The 24,202-nt window shown below is 35.6% G+C and overlaps 1 protein-coding gene across 1 annotated transcript in view; it reads right to left on the bottom strand.

Annotated features, from left to right (window-relative positions):
• Window positions 1-24,202, bottom strand: part of MALRD1 (MAM and LDL receptor class A domain containing 1) — a gene marked incomplete at its 5' end in the record, with an annotated part of 844,763 nt that overhangs the window by 670,561 nt on the left and 150,000 nt on the right. Inside the window, 2 exons of the mRNA XM_073885547.1 lie at window positions 18,736-18,876; window positions 20,842-20,962. Coding sequence (XP_073741648.1) covers window positions 18,736-18,876; window positions 20,842-20,962 — 262 coding nt within the window. The remainder of the gene's footprint in view (window positions 1-18,735; window positions 18,877-20,841; window positions 20,963-24,202) is intronic.

The following is a 24,202-nucleotide window of genomic DNA, read 5'->3' on the forward strand; positions in this document are numbered from 1 at the left end:
CTGCAGCAAAGACTGTTCAAAATACCATGGGTTATTTACAGATTTTACTTAGCTACAAAAATATACTTTTTCCTCCTCAGTGATCAATGGCTCCATAAATGAGAAAGAATGCACTTTTTCTCTACTACTTGGTTTTATGTCACAGTAATAATGAGCCTTTTACCTCAACAACTTCCCATTCCAGTCTTTTACAATCACTTCCGTCAAGGGAACTGTGTTTGTTGACTGCAAAACAGTGTCTAAATTATAATTTGAGGACAATATGAAGAAGACAATGAAAATCCAGTTTACTAAGAAAAAAATAACTAGATACCCTTTTTTCTACAAGGACTTATTTACTAATATGCACTTAATGAAAAAATAAGATGCTCAATAATTAGAAAATGTAGGTTTATTTGGTAGTTAAGCCTATAGAAAAGAGCATAAGCTGGAAAAGAGAAAATAGTAGCTTTATGTCCCATATTCTATTAAAACAAAAAAGTCATTGGGTACCTGGGTGGCTCAGTTGGTTAAGCGACTGCCTTCGGCTCAGGTCATGATCCTGGAGTCCCAGGATCGAGTCCCGCATCGGGCTCCCTGCTCAGCAGGGAGTCTGCTTCTCCCTCTGACCCCCTTCCCTCTCGTGCTCTCTCTCTATCTCATTCTCTCTCTCAAATAAATAAATAAAATCTTTTAAAAAATAAATAAATAAATAAATAAAAATAAAACAAAAAAGCCATTTGTGGTTATACAGAGAGGTGCATTTTAGGAAGATTTAATTCTATAACTAGGTTTAGATTTTTTTTTAATTTATTCATTTGAGACAGAGATACAGAGTGAAAGAGAGAATAGGAGCAGTGGGGAGAGGCAGAGGGAGAGGGAGAAGCAGGCTTCCTGCCCAGCAGGGAGCCCGATGTGGGGCTCCATCCCAGGACCCTGGGATCATGACCTGAGCCGAAGGCAGACGCTCAATGACTGAGCCACCCAGACGCCTCTATAATTAAGTTTAAATATGTCAAATCTCATAAAAAATACCTCCTTGAAACATTTTTTCAGAATATATGCGGAAAATGCACAGCCCTAAATAGAAGACCAAGATACACGCGCACGCACACGCGCACACACACACACACACACACACAATAAATACACAGCAAAAGACACAAAGTTATGGCTTTTTCACAGCGCATACATGGGATGAAAGAAATTCCTAAATCTCAATTCAGAATATAACAATTACTACAGGAGGGTAATGAAATGTGAAAATACGAATACAGTTACTACTCAAGGTGGCTTCCAAACACATTAACTCATTCAGGTTCTATTTTATATCTCAGCTGCAGAAATGCCAGCCAACATTCCTATATTTAGCAGATAATAGTAGTTTGAAGAAAATATACAACTAGTATTTAAGTTTGAAAATGTATATCAGAAAAATAATAAATCACTCCTTTTTCCCGTATTGCTTCACCTATCTTTACTTAGCCTTTACTGAATTCAAATACTACATATTGACTTTGTGGTTTTTCCTATGAAGAGATAAAGTAGAAAATAAGAAATAGTTCAGATCTTTAAAAACAAAAAGCACATGACTCAACAGTTTACAGGCAGAAATAAAGTGCTCAAAAATATTGTTTGAGAATATTAAAATATTTTTACCATGTACAAAGTTGTTTACAAAAACTTTGGCTTTCTCAGCTACATTACATAATGTAGACTAGAACAAAATAATTTATATATGTCCTGTTTATACAACCTGGACTTGAGAAAATGTACCACTGATGCTATTTGATGCATGAAATCTTCATTTTCCAGTATATAAGTTATTTTTTTGGAACTAAGCCAAGCTCAGTGTAAAGTAATATTCCCTATTTTAGTATTTGAGAAAGCTAATATTTGTTCACAAAAATAGAAACTTCTGAAGAGTATCTTATGACCATGAGAGGAGTAAAAGCAAATTTCAAAATGCACTTCAAGCACAGAGAAACTAAAACACTTCTACTTTGCTGATATGACTGTTTTTTAACACAGTAACCCTCACAGAAAGAAAAGGGGGAGGGCAGGATGGCAGGAAGACAAGCTTCATAAAATATACTTAGGTTGATTAAAGTAGTTGTAGTTTTATATAATAAACATTCAATTAAATATTCCAAGATTCTCAATAATTTACAAATGCTATAACCTCTATTTTTGATATCACCAATTTTTTGAAAAAAAATTAACTTTATCCCTCGCCAAAATTGTGTTAAAACATATATTTTTTTCTAAAACATTTGAAGATATTTTAGAGGCACCAAAAATCTAAATCCATAGTAAGTTTAATAATTGAGGGTAAGTAATAAAAAAGAAAACGAAATCAAATTAGGTTAGAGATACTTACAAAAAATGAGAAAATTAGAATAAATTGCATTAAAAATATTAAATATCTGAAATTCTAGAATACCAGTATTCCTTTTAAGGAGGATTTCTGTTTATGAATAGAAATCCTGAGGGTGGTATAGTGTTTTTCTCCTCATAGGGAATTGCTTGTTTTCTCAAGCAATTAAGGTTCTCTGTGGGAAAACATATGCTAGTCAGTCCACTGCCAGACTCTCAGCCTAAAATCCACCAGCTTCTCTTCCTTTGCTGTAAAACAGACAAAGACCCCTACTCTTACTCCCCTGAACTCTTTAATGTCTTTACCTCATCTCCACTCAGTGCCAGAATTTTTAATGCATAGATTCATAAAAATGGGGTAAAGGAAAAGAATTTCTATCAATAAAACAGATTCACAGTATAAAATTAACTCTGTAAAAAAAAAAATAAGGCAGGCAAAGAAATAAAACTAAAGACTCTAGAAATCTGGAGCTCATTTACTAATTTTTTTAACTTAATTCACTATGATCATGGGTCCATTGCCAAATTGTGGTCTCCCATCCCCTTTTCATGTCTATAAAACTATCTTATGAAATGTAATGTGATTAAACAAATTATTACTAAAGGGAAGTGATATTCTTTTTATTAAGAAAAAAGAACATGAGGAATGACATCACCAAGATGGCAGCATAGCTTATTCCTGACTTCACTCCCCTCTCAAGAAGAACAACTAATAACTATTCAAGAACAAGACACCATTGAGAGAATCCTAGAACACGGGGGTGAGGCTGAAGCACTCCCTGCACCTCGGAGACCAAGACAAACCACACAGAAAGAGAAGTGGCCACACACTGACCTCACTGCTCCCACCTGAGGTCTCCCCTGAGCCTCCACTTCCTCCAGTGGGAAAAGAGAGCCCAGGGGGAACAACCAGCCCCCCAACTCAGCATTGTGGGTGGTTTGTGGGAGCCCCTACTCTGATCTCACACCTGCACAGGGATTGCAGGAAAACTATGAGGTTCAACCACTGGGACTCTGACTGTGACAGAGAAGGGGGAAGAGGCTTGCCACAACCAGCATACAACCTTAGCAGATCAAGTTCATACTTGCAGTGCCCAAGTAATAATACTAACCAGTGGCTTTGCTCATTATCAAAACCAAGATGGGTATACACTCTGACCAGGGAAAGTGGCAGAATACAGATCTTATTTATTCAGGTCCTCAAATGAATACTGTTGACCATAGAGCCAAGTTTGCCTAAACCCAGGGAGGGAGCTGAATCACAGCCCGTTCCTTCAACTGTGGAGAGTGTCTTCCAGCCCCATCTGACAAAAAGGGCTGGAGAAAACTCCTGAAAGCTATGTGACCAAACAGCTGTCAAGCTGAGAAGCAGGAAGAGCTGAGGTTTGCAAAGACAGTGGCCCTGTTTGACCAGGGAACTTTGGGTGTGGGTCAGCCTAAGTTGAAACAACAAAGAACTTTACCAGCTTTAGCTGATTCTCCCACTGCACCCAGACAGGGATTCTAATTCATAACCCTGCTCATTGTTGAATGCAGCCATCAGCCTATCCAACCAGAGAACCTAACCAAAGCACGAGGAAAGCTGTGATGCCCATCCTACAGCCTCTCTTAGGAGGGAACCAAGCCTCCTGTGCAACCGCTCTCAGCCATTGGAACACCTCCCATCCCTGACCTTAAAGCTTAAACAGTTGCCTCACCCAAGAAAAGGCCACAATAACAGGCCCCATTTGCCCAAAGATATTACCAGCACATCCCCAGAAACTGAAACTGACTGAATGTTCAAAAATTGTCTCTGCCAAAGCAAACCTATAAAGTCTGGAAATGGAGCCCAATTACTTAAATGCACAGATATCAACATGAGGAATCAAAGATCACAAAAAATCAGGTAAATGGGACACAACCAAAGTAAACTAATAAATTTCCCCAAAACTAAACCTTAACAAATGGAGATCTAGGAACTGTCAGAAAGAATTCAAAATAATTCCCTTAAGGACGTTAGTGAACTACAAAACACACACACAAACACATACACACAGAAAACTAACTGAAATTAGGAAACAATGCATAATAAAATGAAAACTTTGAAATAGCAACCATCAAAAAAAAATCCATATATAATTTGTAGAGTTGAAAAGTAAAATAACTAAACTGAAGAATTCAACAGAGAATGTCAAAAGTAGACTCAACCATGCAGAAGATTCAGTAATCTGAAAGAGAAGACACTGAAAATTATCTAGAGGAGCAAAATGAAAAAAAAAATGAGAAAGAGTGAAAAAATCCTATGGGAATTATGAAACACAATGAAAAGGAACAATATTTGCATTCCAGGGATTCCAGAAGGAGATGAGAAAGGGAGATAGCAATAATGGCTGAAATATCCCCTTATCTAGGGAAAGAAATGGACATCCAGATTCATGAGGCCCAGAGGACCTCAAATAGGATGAACCTGAATAGGGCTACATTGAGACGCATTATAATTAAATTGTCAAAAGTCAAAGACAGAGAATTTTAAGAGCAATGAGAAAAGAGAGAAGTTACATACAAGGGAACGCCCATAAGATTATCAGCACGTTTCTCACAAAAACACTGGGGAGGGTATGTGTTGTGCTGAGCGTTGTGTATTGTGTAAGACTGATGAATCACAGACCTGTACCCCTGAAACAAATAATACATTACATGTTAATAATAAAAAAAAATTTAAACATTTCAGGCAAGGAGAGAAAGAGATGACATACTCAAAATAATTGGAAGAAAATAATTGTCAACCAAGAATTCTATACTGGCTAAGCTGTCCTTCAGAAACAAAGGAGGGATAAAGACTTCCCTGAACAAACAAAAGCTGAGAGAGTTCCTTACCAATATCTACCTTACAAGAAATGCTTAAAGAAGTTCTTTGAGTAAAAGAACACTATCATCATAAAAATATAAAAAGCGTAAATCTCACTGATAATGGTAAATATACAGCCACAAATTCTGCAATATGGTAACAGTGGTGGTTAATTCACTAAAAACTCTAGCTTAAGTTTTAAAAAAATGTAGTAAAAATAACCAAACTATAATAATCTGTTATTAATTACACAATGTAAAAATATGCACATTGTATCATCAATAACCGAAAAGGAGGATAGGAAGTAAAAGTGTAAAGTTTATAAATTTTATTGAAGTTGTTTAAAATGAGGTGTTTTAAGATATTTTATGTAAGCCTCACTGTAACTACTAGGAAAATCCTATGATTACATAAAACCTGATAGAAACTTAAAGCACACTGATACCAAAAGACATCAAAACACACACAAAAAAGTAGCAGGCTTAAATAAGAAAAAAAAAAAAAGACTAGTTGTAAAAAACAACCAGAAAATGAACAAAATGGCAATAGTAAATCCTTAACCTATAAATAATTACTTTAGTTGTAAACAGATTTCTCCAATTTATTTTATTTTATTATGTTATGTTAATCACCATACATTACATCATTAGTTTTTAATGTAGTGTTCCATGATTCATTGTTTGCATATAACACCCAGTGCTCCATTCAGTACGTGCCCTCTTTAATACCCATCACCAGGCTAACCCATCCCCCCACCCCCTCCCCTCTAGAACCCTGAGTTTGTTTCTCAGAGTCCATAGTCTCTCGTGGTGCGTCTCCCCCTCAGATTTCCCTCCCTTCATTTTTCCCTTCCTATCTTTTTTTTTTTTTTAACATATAATGTATTATTTGCTTCAGAGGTACAGGTCGCTGTGAATTGTGTGAGACTGTTGCATCACAGACCTGTACCAGATTTCTCCAATTAAAAGGCACAAAATGGTTGAATGGATTAAAAACAAGACCCAACATATGGTGCCTATAAAGGACTCACTTTACCCTCAAAGACACACAGACTGAGAGTAAACAGATGAAAAAAGACATTTCAAGCAAATGGTAACCAAATTTACTTATATCAGATAAACTCTAAAATGATAAAAGAGACAAAGAAGGTTATTATGTAATGATAAAGGGGTCGATAAAGATAATAACAACTGTAACTATTTTGTGTACAAGGAAGCACCTGAATATATAAGGCAGACACTGACAAAGCTAAAAGGAGAAATCAACAGTAATACAATGGCTGGATCATCCAGAGAACCAACCGGGAAACAGTGGACCTGAAAAACACTACAGACCAAATAGACCTAACACTACACAGAACATTCTCTTCAATGACAGCAGAACAAATATTTTTCTCAAGCACACAGGGAATACTTTTTAGGACAGACCATATGCTATGCCACAAAACAAATCTTAGCAAATTCAGGAAGACTGAAATCACACCAAATATCTTTTCTGACCACAATGGCATGAAACTAGAAATCAACACCAACAGGAAAGCTGAAAAATACATGAGCACATCTAAATTAAACAACAGTCTCCTGAAAACCATTTGATCAAATTAAAAGTTAAAGGGGAAATAAAAAAGTTGTTTTTTTTTTTTGAAACAAACAACATACCAGAACTTGTGGGATGTAATAAAAGCAATTCTAACAGGGAAGTTCATAGCCATAAACACCTACATTAGGAAGCAAAAAAGATCCTAAGTAACCTAAATCTCAATGCCTTAAGGAACCAGAAAAAGTAGAACTGAGCCCAAAGGTAGAAGAAATAAAAATTAGAGCAAATATAAAGAAAATAGAAAACAGAAGAACAACAGAAAAGAACAGCCAAACTAAGAGTTGGTTCTTTGTTTTTTTAAGATTTCATTTATTTGTTTTACAGAAAGAGACACAGTGAGAGAAGGAGCACAAGCAGGGGAGTGGGAGAGGGAGAAGCAGGCTTCCCACGGAGCAGGGAGCCCAACACGGGGCTCGATCCCAGGACCCTAGGATCATGACCTGAGCCAAAGGCAGACGCCCAATGACTGAGCCACCCAGGCACCCCAAGATTGGTTCTTTGAAAAGATAATTAAAATTGGCAAGCCCTTAGGTACACTAACAAGGAAAAAGGCAAAGGACCCAAACCAATAAAATTATCAATGTAAAAAACACATTACAATTGATACCATAGAAATACAAAAGGTCATAAGTGGCTACTATAAACAACAATATACTAATGAACTGCACAACCTAGAAGAAATGAAAAAAATTATTTGAAACACATAACTTACCAAGAAGGAATCAGGAAAAAACAGAAAATCTGACTAGACCATTTACTAGTAAGAGGATTGAATCAATAATCAAAAATGCCCCAAAGGAGAACAAATATTGTTAAAATGACCATACTACCCAAAGCAATCTACAAATATAATGAAATCTCTATGAAAATAACAGCAGCATTTTTCACAGAACTACATCAAGTAATCCTAAAATTTGTATGGACCCACAAAAGACCCCAAATAGCCAAACCAATCTTGAAAAAGAAAAAACCAGAAGTAGCACAATCCCAGATTTCAAGTTATATTGCAAAGCTGTAGTAATCAAAATAGCATGGTCCTGGCACAAAAAGAGACACCTAGATCAACAGGACAGAACGGAGAGCCCAGAAATTAACCCACAGTTAGAAGGTCAATTAATTTACAACAAAGGAAGCAGAAATATGCAATGGGAAAAAGTCTCTTAAATAAATAGTGCTGGGGAAAACTGGACAGCTACATGCTAAGGAATGAAACTGAACCACTTTCCTACACCATACACAAAAATAAACTCAAAATGGATTAAGGATCTAACTGGAAGACTTGAAACCATAAAAGTCCTGAAGAGAACATAGGTAGTCATTTCTCTGACATCAGCCATAGAAACATTTTTCTAGATGTCTCCAAGGCAAGAGAAATAAGAACAAAAGTAAATTATTGGGACTACATCAAAATAAAAGCTTTTCAACAACAAAAGAAACCATCAACAAAACTGAAAGACAACCTACTGAATGGGAAAAGATATTTACAAATGATACACTTGATAAGGGGGTAGTATCCAAAATATATAAAGAACTTATACAGCTCAACACCAAAAAAAAAAAAATCCAATTTAAAAATGGGCAGAAGACATGAACAAACATTTCTCCAAAGAACACACACAGATGGCCAACAGACACATGAAAAGATGCTCAACATCACTCACCATCAGGGAAATGCAAATCAAAACCACAATGAATTATCACCTCACACAGGTCAAATGGTTAAAATTAACAACACAGGATACAACAGATGTCAAGGATGTGAAGAAAAAAGAACCCTTGTGCACTTGTTGGTGGGAATGCAAACTTGTGTACCCACTGTGGAAAAGAGTACAGAGTTTCCTCAAAAATTTAAAAATAGAAGTACTATATGATCCAGTAATTCCACTACTGGGTATTTACCCAAAGAATATGAAAACATTAATTTGAAGAGATATATGCACCCCTATGTTTATTGAATCATTATTTTTGATAGCCAAATTATTGAAGCAGTTCAAGTGTCCATCAATAGGTGAATGGATAAAGAAGAGGTAGTAGACACACACACACACACAAACACACACACATAGGAATATTACTCAGCCATTAAAAAAGAATGAAATCTTGCCATTTGCAACAACATGGATGGATCTTAGAGGGTATAATGCTAAATGAAATAAGTCAGTCAGAGAAAGACAAATCCCATATGATTTCACTCATATGTAGAATTTAAGAAACAAAAGAACAAAAAGAGACAAACCTAAAGCAGACTTTTAAAAATATAGAAAAATAGTGGTTGCCAGAGAGGTGGTGGGTGGGAGGATGGGAGAAGCTGGTGAAGGGCATTAAGAGTACATTCATCATGATGAGTACTAAGCAATGTATAGAACTGTTGAATCACTATACTGTACACCTGAAACAAACACTGTGTTAATTACAGTGGAATTTTGTAAAATAAACAATTTTTTAAAGTTACAACCTCCCTCTTCATCAAGATAAAAAGCTTTTCCACAGCAAAAGAAACAGTCCACAAAACCAAAAGACAACCAACAGAACAAGAGAAGATATTTGCAAATGACATATCAGATAAAGGGCTAGTATCCAAATCTATAAAGAACTTATCAAATTCAACACCCAAAGAACAAATGATCCAATCAAGAAATGGGCAGAAGACATGAACAGACATTTTTCCAAAGAAGACACCCAGATGGCCAACAGACACATGAAAAAGTGCTCAACATTGCTCGGCATCAGGGAAATCCAAATCAAAACCTCAATGAGATGCCACCTCATAGCAGTCAGAAAGGATAAAATTAACAAGCCAGGAAACGACAGATGTTGGCGGGCATGCGGAGAAAGGGGAAGCCTCCTACACTGGTGGTGGGAATGCATGCTGGTGCAGCCACTTTGGAAAACAGTATTGAGGCTCCTCAAAAAGTTGAAAATAGAGCTACCCTATGACCCAGCAATTGCACTACTGGGTATTTACCCCAAAGATACAAATGTAGTGATCCAAAGGGGTGCATGCACCCCAATGTTTATAGCAGCAATGTCCACAATAGCCAAACTATGGAAAGAGCCAAGATGTCCATCGACAGATGCATGGATGAAGAAGATGTGGTATATATACACAATGGAATATTATGCAGCCATCAAAAGGAATGACATCTTGCCATTTGCAATGACATGGATGGAACTGGAGGGTATTATGCTGAACAAAATAAGTCCATCAGAGAAAGACATGTATCATATGACCTCACTGATATGAGGAATTTTTAATCTCAGGAAACAAAATGAGGGTTGCTGGAGTGGTGGGGGGTGAGAGGGATAGGGTGGCTGGGTGACAGACATTGGAGAGGATATGTGCTATGGTAAGTGCTGTGAATTGTGTAAGACTGTTGAATCACAGACCTGTACCTCTGAAACATATAATACATTATATATTAAAAAAAAAAAAAGACAATAGCAGGAAGGAAAAAAATGAAGGGGAGAAATCGGAGGGGGAGACGAACCATGAGAGACCATGGACTCTGAGAAACAAACTGAGGGTTCTAGAGAGGAGGGGGGTGGGGGTATGGGTTAGCCTGGTGATGGGTATTGAAGAGGGCACAAATTGAATGGAGCACTGGGTGTTAGACGCAAACAATGAATCATGGAACACTACATCAAAAACTAATGATGTAATGTATGGTGATTAACATAACAATAAAATTTAAAAAAAGTTACAACCTCCCTCACCACATGGGCATTATTACCTGATTAATTTTTCTCCATATTATAAACATTTTACTTTCTTTTGTTTATTGTCCACACTCCACTTCTTAAATGCAAAGTCCACTAGGGCAAAGAGTTTTTGTCATTTTGTTCAATGCTCATTCCTGGCACATAAAAGGTGCTCAATAAATATTTGTTGAATTTAAAAAAAAAAATGCCCTAAAGAAGAAAAGTCCAGGACCAGATGGCTTCACTGGTGAATTTTACCTAATATTTTAAAAAGAATTAACGCCAATACTTCTCAAAGTCTTCCATAAAATCAATGATGAGGGAGCACTCCCAAACTCATTTTAGGAGGCCAGTATTATACTGATAACAAAATCAGAAAAGAATACTGCTAGAAAAGGAAACTACAGGCCAATATCCTGATGAATATAGATGTAAAATTCTCAACAAAATGCTAGCAAAAAAATCAGCAGCCTATTAAAAGGATCATTCACCATGATTAAATGGGATTTACCCCTGGGATGAAACGATGATTCAAAATACAGAAATGGATCAATTCGATACATCACATTAACAGAATGAAAGAAAAGAATCCTATGATGATCTCAATAGACACAGAAAAAGCATTTGAAAAAATCCAACAGTCACTCATGAAAAACCAGTTAACAAATTAGGTATGGAAGTAACATGTCTCAATATAATAAAGGCCATATATGACAAGCCTACAGCTAATACCACACTCAATGGTGAGAGGCTGAAAGCTTTTCCTCTAAGATCAGGAACAAGATAAGGTACCCACTCTCACCACTCCTATTCAATATAGTACTAAAAGTCTTAACTAGAGCAATCAGTAAAGAAAAAGAAATAAAAGCCATCAGTATTCAAAAAGAAGATGTATGGTCCCTATTTGCAGATGACATGTTTTTATATAGAGAAAATCCTAAAAACTCAACCCAAAGCCTGTTAGGCCAACCAACAAATTCAGTAAAGTTGCAGGATACAACATCAACATACAAAAGTCAATAGGGGGGGCGCCTGGGTGGCTCAGTTGGTTAAGCGACTGCCTTCGGCTCAGGTCATGATCCTGGAGTCCCGGGATCGAGTCCCGCATCGGGCTCCCTGCTCGGCAGGGAGTCTGTTTCTCCCTCTGACTCTCTTCCCTCTCGTGCTCTCTATCTCTCATTCTCTCCTATCTCAAATAAATAAATAAAATCTTAAAAAAAAAGTCAATAGGGTTTCTACACACCAACAACAAATTTTCTGGAAAATAAACATCCCATTTTACAATGCATCAAAAACAATAAAATACGTAGGAATAAGTTTAAGGAGGTGAAAGATCTCTACTCTGAAAACTATAAGGCATTATTGAAAGCCATCCAGGAAGATACAAATAAATGAAACTGTGCACTGAAAAAATTAATACTATTAAAACGTCAATACTACCAAAAGCCATCTATAGAGTCAATGAAATCCCTATCAAGATTCCAATGGCTTTTTAAACAGAAGTAGGAAAAACACTCCTAAAATTTATGTGGAACCAAAAAAGCCCCAAATAGGCAAAGAAACCCTAGAAAAAAGAACAAAGCAGGAGGCCTCACACTTCCTGGCTCCAAGCCACACTATAGAGCTCCAGTCACCAAAACAGTATGGTACCGTACAAAAACAAAGAGACCAACAGAAATAGTAGAAAACCCAGAAAGAGACCCAAACATAGACAGTCAACTAATACTTGACAGGGAAGACAAGAATAATCTATGAAGAAAAGAAAATCTCTTCAATAAATGATGCTGGGGTAATTGGATATTCACATGTAAAAGAATGAAAGTGGACCCGTATCTTACACCACTCACAAAAATTAACTGAAAATGGTTAAGACCTAAGTGTCAGACATGAAACTCCAAAAATAAAACATAGGACTAAATTTCCCTAACATGGGTCTTGGGGATCACTTTTTGGATACAACACCTAATACACAAGCAACAAAAGCAAAAATAATAAATAACGCAGTGGGACTACATTAAACTAAAAATCTTCTGCATTCTAAAGAAACCATCCACAAAGTGAAAAGACTGCCTGCAAAATGGGAAAAAATATTTATAAACCATTTATTTTCCTTATTTTTTATTATGTTACGTTAATCAACATACATTACATCATTAGTTTTTGATGTAGTGTTCCATGATTCATTGTTTGCTTATAACACTCAGTGCTCCATGCAGAACGTGCCCTCTTTAATACCCATCACCAAGCTAACACATCCCCCACCCCCCCTAGAACCCTCAGTTTGTTTTTCAGAGTCCATCGTCTCTCATGGTTCATTTCCCCATCCAATTCCGCCCCCCTTCATTCTTCCCCTCCTGCTATCATCTTCTTTTTTTTTTTTTTAACATATAATGTATTATTTGTTTCAGAGGTACAGATCTGTGATTCAACCATTATTTCTTAAGGGGTTAATATACAAAATATAAAGAACTCATAAAACTCAATAGCAAAAAATAACCCAACTTAAAAATGGGCAAAGAACATGAATAGACATTTCTCCAAAGATATATAAAAGGCCAACAAGTACATGAAAAGACTTTCAACATCACTAGTCATTAGGGAAATGCATATTAAAGCCACAATATCACTTCACACCTGTTAGAATGGCTACTACCAAAGATGAGAACAAATACCGTCGTGGAGAAAAGGGAATCCTTTTGCACTGTTGGTAGGAATGTAAATTGGTGTAGTCGATATGGAAAACAGCATGGAGGATCCTCAAAAAACTAAAAATAAGACTACCATATGATCCAACAATTCCTCTTCTGGGAATATATTTGAAGGAAACAAAAACACTAACACAAAAATATATTTGCATCTCCATGTTCATCACAGCATTATTTACAATAGCCAAGACAGGGAAACAACCTAAGTGTCTATGAATGAGTTAATGGATAAAGAAGTAGTGGTATCCATACATATAGACACATACATATACCTATAGATAATGGAATATCTTTTCATTTATAACAAAAAAGATAACCTACCATTTGCAACAACATGGATGGAACTTGAAGACATGAGGCTAAGTGAAATAAGTCAGAGAGAGAAATACAAATACTAAATGATCTCACTTATATGTAGAATCTAATACAAACTCATAGAAAAAGAGATTAGACTTGTGGTTACCAGAGGTGGATGCTAAAGAGGGATGGGAGGAGAACTGGAAGAAGGTGATCAAAAGATATAAATTTTCCAATTATAAGATAAATAAGTACTAGGGATGTAAAGTCCAACATGATGACCACGGCTAACACTGCTGTATGATACATAGGTAAGTTATTAGGTAAGTAAATCCTCAGCATTCTTATCACAAAGAGAACACTATTTTCCCTTTTTTCTTTTCTTTCTTTTTATTGCATCTGTACGAGAAGATGGATGTTAGCTGAACCCACTGTGGTAATCATTTCATGATATATGAAAATCAAACCCTTATGTGATACACCTTAAACTTACACAGTGATGCATGTCAATTACTTCTCAATAAAAAGGGAAAAAAAGAACATTAGACTTGTAGACAGGATTTACCATTCCAATGATAAATGACCATTTGAGACATTCTAGGGGCCTAAGAGCATGAGGTCTCCTCCAAACGTGAAGTCTTCATCACTGGCTTCAGTTTCAATTTAATGGCGACTTTGAAAGGATGGAAAGGCTGTGTGATGTGTGGCTAAGAGTGTGGGGTGTGGAAGCTGATAACCTAGATTCAATACGAGGTTCCACCGTTTATGGACCTGACATCAGGCAAGGACGCACGTTATAAATTTATTAGTCTCAGCTCCAAATCCACCCTTCCCTGCCATGCTGGACTCTGTAAACTTCTCTCTTTCAAATAGCTCATACAATGTTTGGCTTTGTTAGTAAACAGCACAGGATGGATACCACAAAGCACAGTGGAGTGGAAGCTTCTCTTTTTGGTTCCAGTACACTTGGATTTTTTGTTTGCTTGTTTGTTTTTGCTTTTGCCCTGTAACTGCCAACAATTTAAAGCAACCCAGTTACAGTCCCCCTTCAGTGAGTTTTTCAGATATCCTGGTGGAAAATTTCTCCCATGGCCTATCAGCTATTCACCAAATCTAGCTCACAACATCCCAGCAAATTTTTCTACCTTCCAGTGGGTCCCAGTAACACCCTCTCCAACAAAGTTTATTTTTTTTAATTTTTTTTCCAATAAAGTTTAAATCTCATTGTTGGGATATGGGGAGTGGGGTGCACTCATCCAAACTGATTCCTTCCTTGGATTGTCTGTCTCAGCACTAGAAAGAGTAGTTGCTCCCCACATTAGCCATTCTTTTCTTCTTTACTGTTCTTTTATTTCTTGTTGTAATCACTTTTTAAAATTACATAATTCTTTTTATTGCATTTTCCTTGTTCAAATTACTACTGTGGTTTCTGTCTCCTGAATGGACACTCTTAAGGAAGCCTGTAAAATGAAGCTAGTAATAGTGACCTCTTAGATTGGTTTTGATGATTACAGAGTTCATATAAAGTTCTTAAACCATGTATATTTGGTAACAGTCCTAATGTATTCAGAGACAAACTTACAACTGTTAATCCATAGCAGAACTTTCAGGAGATAATTCCTCTAACAAGAAAAAAAAAACAACATTTTAAGAAATTCCTGCTTAGAAATAATCTACCTTCTAAAGAATACATTCTCCAACCCTTAGAGTTGTAACAGCAGTTTGTTTACACCTTATTCTAATTATAATTACAGTGCAACACTATTATACCCAAAATATTTCTTACCCAATGGACTAAGCTTCTTGAAGGAAATCATCACATTTTATTCTTTACTGAATCTCTTGTTATAGAATAGATGCTCAGTATAGGTTTGTGATGAGTCACAGCACAGCTACCTTGCCAACCTATCACAACTCAAGAATGCCCTTGATTTTTCTCATCATCCTGATCTATGCTCCACACAGATTGCTGAGTCTTTCCAACTGTATGCTCCACCAAGCTTCATAAAAATGTCCACACCCCGATCTTGAGTCAGAATTACCTAAGTTTCATTTCAGGTATGGGTGATCAATAAAATGTGATATTCTTATAAGCTTCCTTCTTGCCTGATTTCAGTGTCTTCATCAGGAGTTATTTAAATAATTTTGTGAAAGATTGTCCACCAACACCATCCCCTTCTTTTCCTTCTTCAATAATTTCCCAGGGATGGTAGGATAACATTAGAGTCATATAAGTGTAATGTAGAAAGGATGGATGCACTGCCTTCAGAAAGGAAAAACTTAAAGGAGACCCTTAAAATTTTAAAAACATACAGAACTAGCCAAGATCTATAGTTTTATGACCAATTCATTTATTGGTACACTATAGTTTTAAAGAACATTCTTAAGGATTATATACTCTTCTGCCATTAATTGTACTTGAATGGCAAATGTTTAAAATAAGAGTAAGCATTCTTATATACCCACAAAGAATAAAGGAATATTTATAATATGCTCTTGTTCTTGTCTTCTGAGTTCTACCTTGAATTTATTTCAAATTCTATACTACAACGCAGCAAAACTGAAAGTTAAAGAGATGTCTTCATTTTTTTGCTACTGTTTTAAAGCTAATCTGGTTTTCTTTCACCTGCAAGTCATTTTAGTTTTATAGAGGTCTCTATTTTTGCTGTCTTCATTACATATTCACGTGAGTAGTGTGCACTTTACATTCAGAGAGTAAATATGTACAGTAGTTCCCCCCCCCAGCCGTGTCTGCAGTTTCCCTCTCTGTGGTTTCAGTTACCCAAGGTCAACCACACTGCAGGAAGCAGATGATCCTTTTTCTGATGGATGGTCAAAAGGTCAATAGTAGGTTGCCTTTTAGTTTTGTTGATTGTTTCCTTCGCTGTGCAGAAGCTTTTTATTTTCATGTAGTCCCAATACTTTTTTTTATTTTATTATGTTATGTTAATAACCATACATTACATCATTAGTTTTTGATGTAGTGTTCCATGATTCATTGTTTGTGCATAACACCCAGTGCTCCATTCAATCCGTGCCCTCCTTAATACCCATCACCAGGCTAACCCGTCCCCCCACGCTTCTCCCCTCTAGAACCCTCAGTTTGTTCCTCAGAGTCCATAGTCTCTCATGGTTCATCTCCTCCTCCAATACTTTATTTTTGCTTTTATTTCCCTTGCCTCAGGAGACACACCTAGAAAAATGTTTTGGCTGATGCCAGAGACAGAGGACCTGTGTTCTCTTCTAGGATTTTTAAGGTTTCAGGTATCACATTTATGTCTTTAATCCATTTTGAGTTTATTTTTGTGTATAGTGTCAGAAAGTGGTCCAGTTTCACTCATTTGCATGTAGCTGACCAGTTTTCCCAATCCCCTTTGTTGAAGAGACTTTTTCCTATTGGATATTCTTGCCTCTTTTATTGAAGATTAATTGACCATATAATCATTGGTTTATTTCTGGGTTTTCTATTCTGTTCCATTACTCTATGTGTCTATTTTTGTGCCAGTACCATCCTGTTTTGATTACTATAGCTTTGTAATATAACTTGAAGTCTGGAATTATGATACCTTCAGCTTTCTTTTTAAAAATTGCCATGACTATTTGGGGTCTTTTGTGGTTCCATCTAAATTTTAGGATTTTTGTTCTAGTTCTGTGGAAAATGCTGTTGGTATTTTCATAGGGATTGTATTAAATCTACAGATTGCTTTGGGTACTACAGACATTTCAACAGTATTTATTCTTCCATTTCTTTGTGTGGTCTTCCATTTCTTCCATCAATGTTTTATCATTTTCAAAGTACAGGTCTTTCACTTGTTTGGTTAAGTTTATTCCCTGGTATCTTACTATTTTTGGTGCAACCTACTGAATGGGAGAAGATATTGGCAAATGACATATCTAGTAAAGGGTTAGTATCCAAAATATATAAAGAATTTATACTCAACAGACACACATACAAAAAGTAATCCAATTAAAAAATGGGTAGAAGACATGAACAGACATTTCTCCAAAGACAACATCCAGATGGCCAACAGGTACATGAAAAATGCTCAACATCTCTCATCATCAGGGAAGTACAAATCAAAACTACAAAATATCACCTCACATCTGTCAGAGTAGCTAAAATCAAAAGCACAGGAAACAAATGTTGGTGAGGATGTGGAGAAAAAGGAACTTTTGTGCACTGTTGGTATGAATGCAAACTGGTACGGCCACTGTTGAAAACAGTGTGGAGGTTCTTTAAAAAAAGCTAAAAATAGAACTACCCTATGACCCAGTAATCCCATTACTGGGTATTTCCCAAAGAACACAATAACACTAATATAAAGGGATATATGCACACATATGTGTAAGGCAGCATTATTTAAAATAGCCAAGCTATGGAAGTAACCCAAGTATCCATCGACTGATGAGTGGATAAAGAAGATGTAGTACAGATATACAATGGAATATCATTCAGCCATAAAAAATGAAATCTTGCCACTTGCAATAACATGGATGAAGCTAGAGAGTATAATGCTATGCAAAATAATTCAATCAGAGAAAAACAAATAACATATGATTTCACTCATATGTGGAATTTAAGAAATAAAACAAATGAGCAAAGAGAAAAAGAGAAAGAGACAAGCAAAGAAACAGACTCAACATAGAGAACAGACTGACGGTTCAGGGAGCGGGGTGGATGGGTGAAATAAGTGATGATAGGTGATGGGGATTAAGGAGCGCACGTGTCCCGATGAGCACTGGGTATTATATGCAAATGCTGAATCACGATATTGTACACCTGAAACTAATATAACACTGCATGTTAACTATACTGGAGTTAAAATTTTTTTAAAAAGTTCAATAGTACCCTAACGCTAAGTCACAATGCCTAACTGTTCACCTCACTTCATCTCATCAAGCAGGCATTTTATCAACTCACATCATCACAAGAAGGGTAAGTACGAGATATTTTGTGAGAGAGACTACATTCACACAACTTTTATTACAGTACACCGTTATAATTGTTCTATTATTGTCATTTATCTCTTACCATTCTTAACTTATAAATTAAGCTTTATCATAGATATGTATGTATAGGAAAACACACAGCATACATTGGATCTGATACTATCTGTGGTTTCAGTCATCCACTGGGGGTCTTGGAATGTAGCCCCTGTGGCTAATGTGTGTGTGGGGGGGAACCATTGCACACATAAATCTTAGCCAAATAACAAGTACTAGAGGGACTAAGTGATTAAAGTACTGGCTCACCACAATTGGCTTCATCTGTTCCATTTGGGCAGTCAGAGGGAAAATCACAGAATTTGCTGGATGAAATATAGCCTGCATCCTCACATGACACAAACCCAGCTTCAAAATTAAGAGATGGAGAGGATAAAACATACTCTTCTCCTTCAATAAATAAATGGAATGCATAATTATTTTATGAACAGTAGTTTTTAAATATGCTAGAGACACAGAAGCTAGATAAAAAAGGCCAAATCAGAGTATAGTTTTCCTTTTTCATCCTGTGTATGGTGCTTCAAATGTATATGTAAGGCACTAGGATTGCTCTGAAGTCTTATAGCCATTTGCATGCCGATTAAAGCCTTCAAAGGCTTTTAATTCAAACACAGGGTCTAGGTGAATCTGGCCATTCTGCCCCACAAATATAACATAATTCATTACCAGTGGGATTTGGCTTATTTTTTTAATGCCTATTCCAGTCCCATCCTAAATTTCTGCTGAGTAATAATACTAAATTTCACAACGGAAATCTTATAATGACCTACTGGACAAATTTGCAAAAACAGTAAGAAAGTTTTTTTTTCTCTTTGTGTACAATAATTGGCCTTTCAGGAAAAAATAATATAATATTAGCCTGGCCTTTCAGGAAAAATTCATACAGTTTTGGCCTGATTATAATTATGCTCTAACCAACTAAGATGGTGTTTGGAATGAAGCACACATAAATTGAGTTTTAATTTCTGAAGAGAATTCTCTGTAAGTGAGATCAAGCACTCTCAGAGACTTCTGCTAAGGTTAATTTTAGTGATAATTTAAAACTTTTAACCACACTCTTGCCTCCAGTTACATTCTCTTCAATGTCAACTTTCTGCTATTCCAATTCTAGTGATGCAGTATTTTATTAGAAGAAAAATGTTTAATTAAATAACAGAAATAAGGTAATGCTGGTTAACCCTCAAAAACTCAATCATTAAATCTGCTGCTTCATATTCCTCAATGTCTATCAGAACCACATACACACAGAGCTTAGAAAGGTTTAAGTTCAGAACACATATTCTGAATAAAGTAAATACATAGGACAATATAAAGTTAGTACAGAGAATTATACAATCTCACCAATGAAAGAGGTCTTTAATAAAAGACTAATTAAAAGTTCTTTAATCTAGTTCTCAATCCAGAATTGTTTCTGCTATATTATCCTCAATTATTACATTTAGCTCATGTAGGAATTCAGCTTTTCCATTTACTAATAAATATCTTGTTTAATGAAACATAACCTCAGAATATAAGATGTGCCTAATTTCTAAATGCAAATAATGTTCATGTATATAGATAAAGAAAAATAAAATGTGGTCATTTTCAAGCAAAATCTTTAATGTTGTCTGTTTACTAACAGACTCTGGGGTAGAAGTGGTCAAAGGGAAACATCAATCAGTGTTAAAATGACAGGTAACTGAGGCACAATGCATACTGTTTCAGTCCATTCTCAGAACCTAAATAATGGTTCAATTTTCCAAAAATGCCTATTTGACTATTGGGGATTTATTTTTACGACAATCTTTCTGCCCCTTAATTGAAATGCTCTACAAAATATTTAGTCAAAAAATTAGACAAACTCCTTCTGTTACTTGAAAATATATGTTCTGAATTTAAACAGAGAGTTTTAGGATCAAGATTTAAATTTTTGGCTGGCCTTAAGTCACTTTTCCAAACACAGTAAGTTTTTTGAACTCCTAGGTGACTCTGAAACACGAATTTCATTATATAATCATTTGAAGTACCAAGCAAAATTAAAATAGAATTAAATTTTTATGGAAGTGTTTTTAAAACATGCAAAATAATTCAAATTATTTCATAATTTCTATAACTAAAAAACTGTGACAATTTTAGCCACAAGCATAGAATATTACTGGAAAAGTCTCTAAGGCCTAGGCTGTGTACACCATATATATATATATATTTTTTTTAAGTATGTTTTAGTTTTCAAGGCATGTGATAGAATCCACAACCTGGTATTAGCTACTTGTGAGCTATATTACTGGAGGACTCGAGTATGTTTTAAATTTTGGTATCAGGAGGAACTCATTATTTCATATGTTTAAAACTTCAGTGACCACAAGAAAAATTTACCTTTCTTTAGAATGCTGGTACCTGGAAGTGACACATTAGAAATTTCACATTCCTGGGATATACTGATGTCGTCTAGAGCAACAGTAGCATTTGAGGATAAAACAGTAGCTTCCAAAATCAACTATAATTACAGAAAAACAAATTATTAGAAATATATCATAAATGTCTTACAATCATATATCTTTGTGTAGAGAAGCTCATTTGCATCTGTCCCCACCTTCCCATCTAATTTCAGAAAACTGTTTTGACCAGAACATTCAAATTCTAAATTTATAAAGTCATAGCGGCTTTGACAGCTTCTTATGTAACCTTAATGTCTTAGGTAACCTTGTTTCAATTAAAAGTTGAAACATTCATCACTCCTGAAGGGTTGCCTTCCCATTGGAGCCATTAAGAGTTGTATGCATTTAAAATGAGCTCTTTGGGGTAATCAACTGTGTGGTTTACAACTCAATTTAACTGAGATATGAATTCATTTGTAATGGGTCTGCTGGAGGCAATGATTCATTTTCATATCAGAATATTTAAATACTAATATGTATTATGTATATACACAAAAACCTATTTAGTGAGGTAAAGCAGAGAGTCAATAATCACCTAGAGTGGTTAATAATATTCATAAGTTAAAGCACTCAGAGGCATCTATTTCAGTTTAATTTATTCTAACACTCTGAATAATGACTGATATAATTTGTTTTCTTTCTCATTAATCACATTATTATGTTGTTAATCTACCACCTTAAAAAAAATGAGAGAGAAATTATGTCTGGAGTCTTAAAGACGTGTAGTAAGACCACCAGTCCAGGACATAGTAGGTGGTGCATCTCGATCTTAACAGAGAGGATCTCAGATCCCAAAGTTCTTATGATTTACTTGTTATGATGCATTAACAACTAAACTACACCACAAGTGCTATACAAAGAGATAGTATAAGATACTAGGAGAATCGAAGAAAAACACTTCATTGTTTCTGCCAAGAATGTGAGACAAAATTTGAAAAAAGTTGCTAAAAATACTAACTACCTAACAACCAATAACTAATTACCTAATAATAGCTACTCAGTTATAACTGCTATCTCAGATTTTGTTTGAGAATCTAGTAACATTACAGGCAAAAGCAAGGAGATGTGGAAGTGTATGGTATATTTAGAACACTTTGGGTGAAATGCTCACTTTAGCAACACATAGACTAGAACACTTGGGGTGCTACAGGATGATGGGTTTTGAGACATGCTATCCCCAAAATATGGCACACCTTGGCATAATGAGTATTTCAAGCTGGAGGAATTTAAGAAGTGGCATGTGCAGGATGGACTACCTGATCTTCGCTCATGTGAGAGGTGTCCTGTCTATAACTGGAGGGAAGGGGCACCCTTATTTTGGAAGACAAAAGGACACACAAGCAGAGGAATCTAAATCTTCGCCTGGCTAGGTTTCTCCCAGTTGATTACACTTAGCTCATACTCTTTGCTCCATTGTCTCTTTCCATGACTGTTCATTCTTCATCAAACTTTGCATAAAAAGGCTTAGGATTAACTGTTTCTTTATTAACTGGTCTTTACGTCCTTATTAAGGCTCCAGTGTCATGTAAGACTTACATTAAATAATTCTGTATGCTTTCTCCTTCAATCTGCATTGTTAGTTTAATATTCAGACCCAGCCAGGAACCATAAGAGGGTCAGGGAAAATGTTTTCCTCCCATACACAGTAGTATGGGATTTTAACAGAATGATAAATTAACTAACAGATGGAACAAACTGATTGCAAGAATTGGTGCAGCCCAAGTGGAAGGCAATTTGATGTTCTCTATTAAAAAGAAAAATAGCACAGAGTACAAAAATTAAGCCCACTTCTCAGCATTTATGCTAGAGAGACACTCATCAGCATGTATGTGAAAGCCCATCCAGGAACGTTTACTTCAATGTTGGTTTTGATAAGTAAATAAATGGAAACAATTTAAATACCAATCAAAAAAATAAATGGTTAGGGCACCTGGGTGGCTCAGTTGGTTAAGCGACTGCCTTTGGCTCAGGTCATGATCCTGGAGTCCCGGGATCGAGTCCCACATCGGGCTCCCTGCTCAGCAGGGAGTCTGCTTCTCCCTCTGACCCTCCCCCCCTCATGTGCTCGCTCACTCTCTCATTCTCGCTCTCTCAAATAAATAAATACAATCTTTAAAAAATAAATAAATAAATGGTTATACAGACCATGGGTAACCATGCCAGTTAAAAATAATATCTCAATGTGTTAATATGGAAAGAACCTCAATATGTGTTTCTCAGTGAAAAATTACAAAAAAAAACGAGTTTATGATAGGATACTACTTAGGCTAAAAATACAATGGTTTAGATTTCTAGATACAGTGGTACATACATATGTATCAACAGAATAGGGTCCAGAAGTGAAAATGAACTAATGTCTATGCTAACCTCAAGATAAAGACTATAATAAGAGGCGAAGGAGGTCAGGACAGACTATTGCCTTATCTGCAATTTTTGATACTTTATGATGAGATGTATATAATTTTAATGATTTTTAAAATTCTTATTATAACTGGGTTTTTTTGTAGAGTCTTAACCAACTAAGGAATATGGCCTTCATACATAAAGCAGAAAATAACAGTTTTTAAAGAAGGATTTTGACAAAGTATAGGCACTGTAATTGAAAAATATATTATGCTTAACACCATTAAGTTATTGTAATTTATTTTGGACAGCTTTAATTTTAAAAGATTTTTCCTTTTATTCATTACTAGAAATTATTGTAGACTGAAGTCAATTAAAATACAGATGCTTAATTCTTCAGACTCATTAGACAAGCCTATTATAGATGCCATATTTGAAGCCCTGCACAACTTTTTAAAAAAGTGGGGAAAAAAGAATGCTTGGGGCACTTCTCTGTCTCTAAAGACGTACATGGATGAGGTGGGACCCTGGCAGGAGTTGAAATAGAATTGTGAAACTAGGTCTGTAAAATATGGTTATATCATTTTGTCTGAAGGGAACCACAAGACTTTCAGATACTCATATTAAAATGTTAATATAAAACTACTTCCAAAGCCAAATAAAAATGATACCAGGTCATCTACACCTCTGCTTGCTTATTTCTATATAATTAAATTCAGAACTCTAAAATGAAAAATTGTAATTCTACCATGAATTAAAATCTTCCAAATTAAAAAAAAAGTCACTTCTTTTAAAAATGTATCTTATATCTGTAAATAATACCATCTGATGATTCCAAAATCATCTTGGCTATTTCTGTTTTTTATTGCTTGTTTCAACTAAGCCAATCTTTTGATTTGTGAACAAAGGCAGTTTTCCTTTGGGAAATATAGAACCCATTAATAATCAGTAAGTGA

The sequence above is a fragment of the Callorhinus ursinus genome, unplaced genomic scaffold (genome assembly GCF_003265705.2).
Source record: "Callorhinus ursinus isolate GAN/ISIS: 27379988/994484 unplaced genomic scaffold, GSC_fseal_2.0 scaffold63, whole genome shotgun sequence".
NCBI lineage: Eukaryota > Metazoa > Chordata > Mammalia > Carnivora > Otariidae > Callorhinus > Callorhinus ursinus.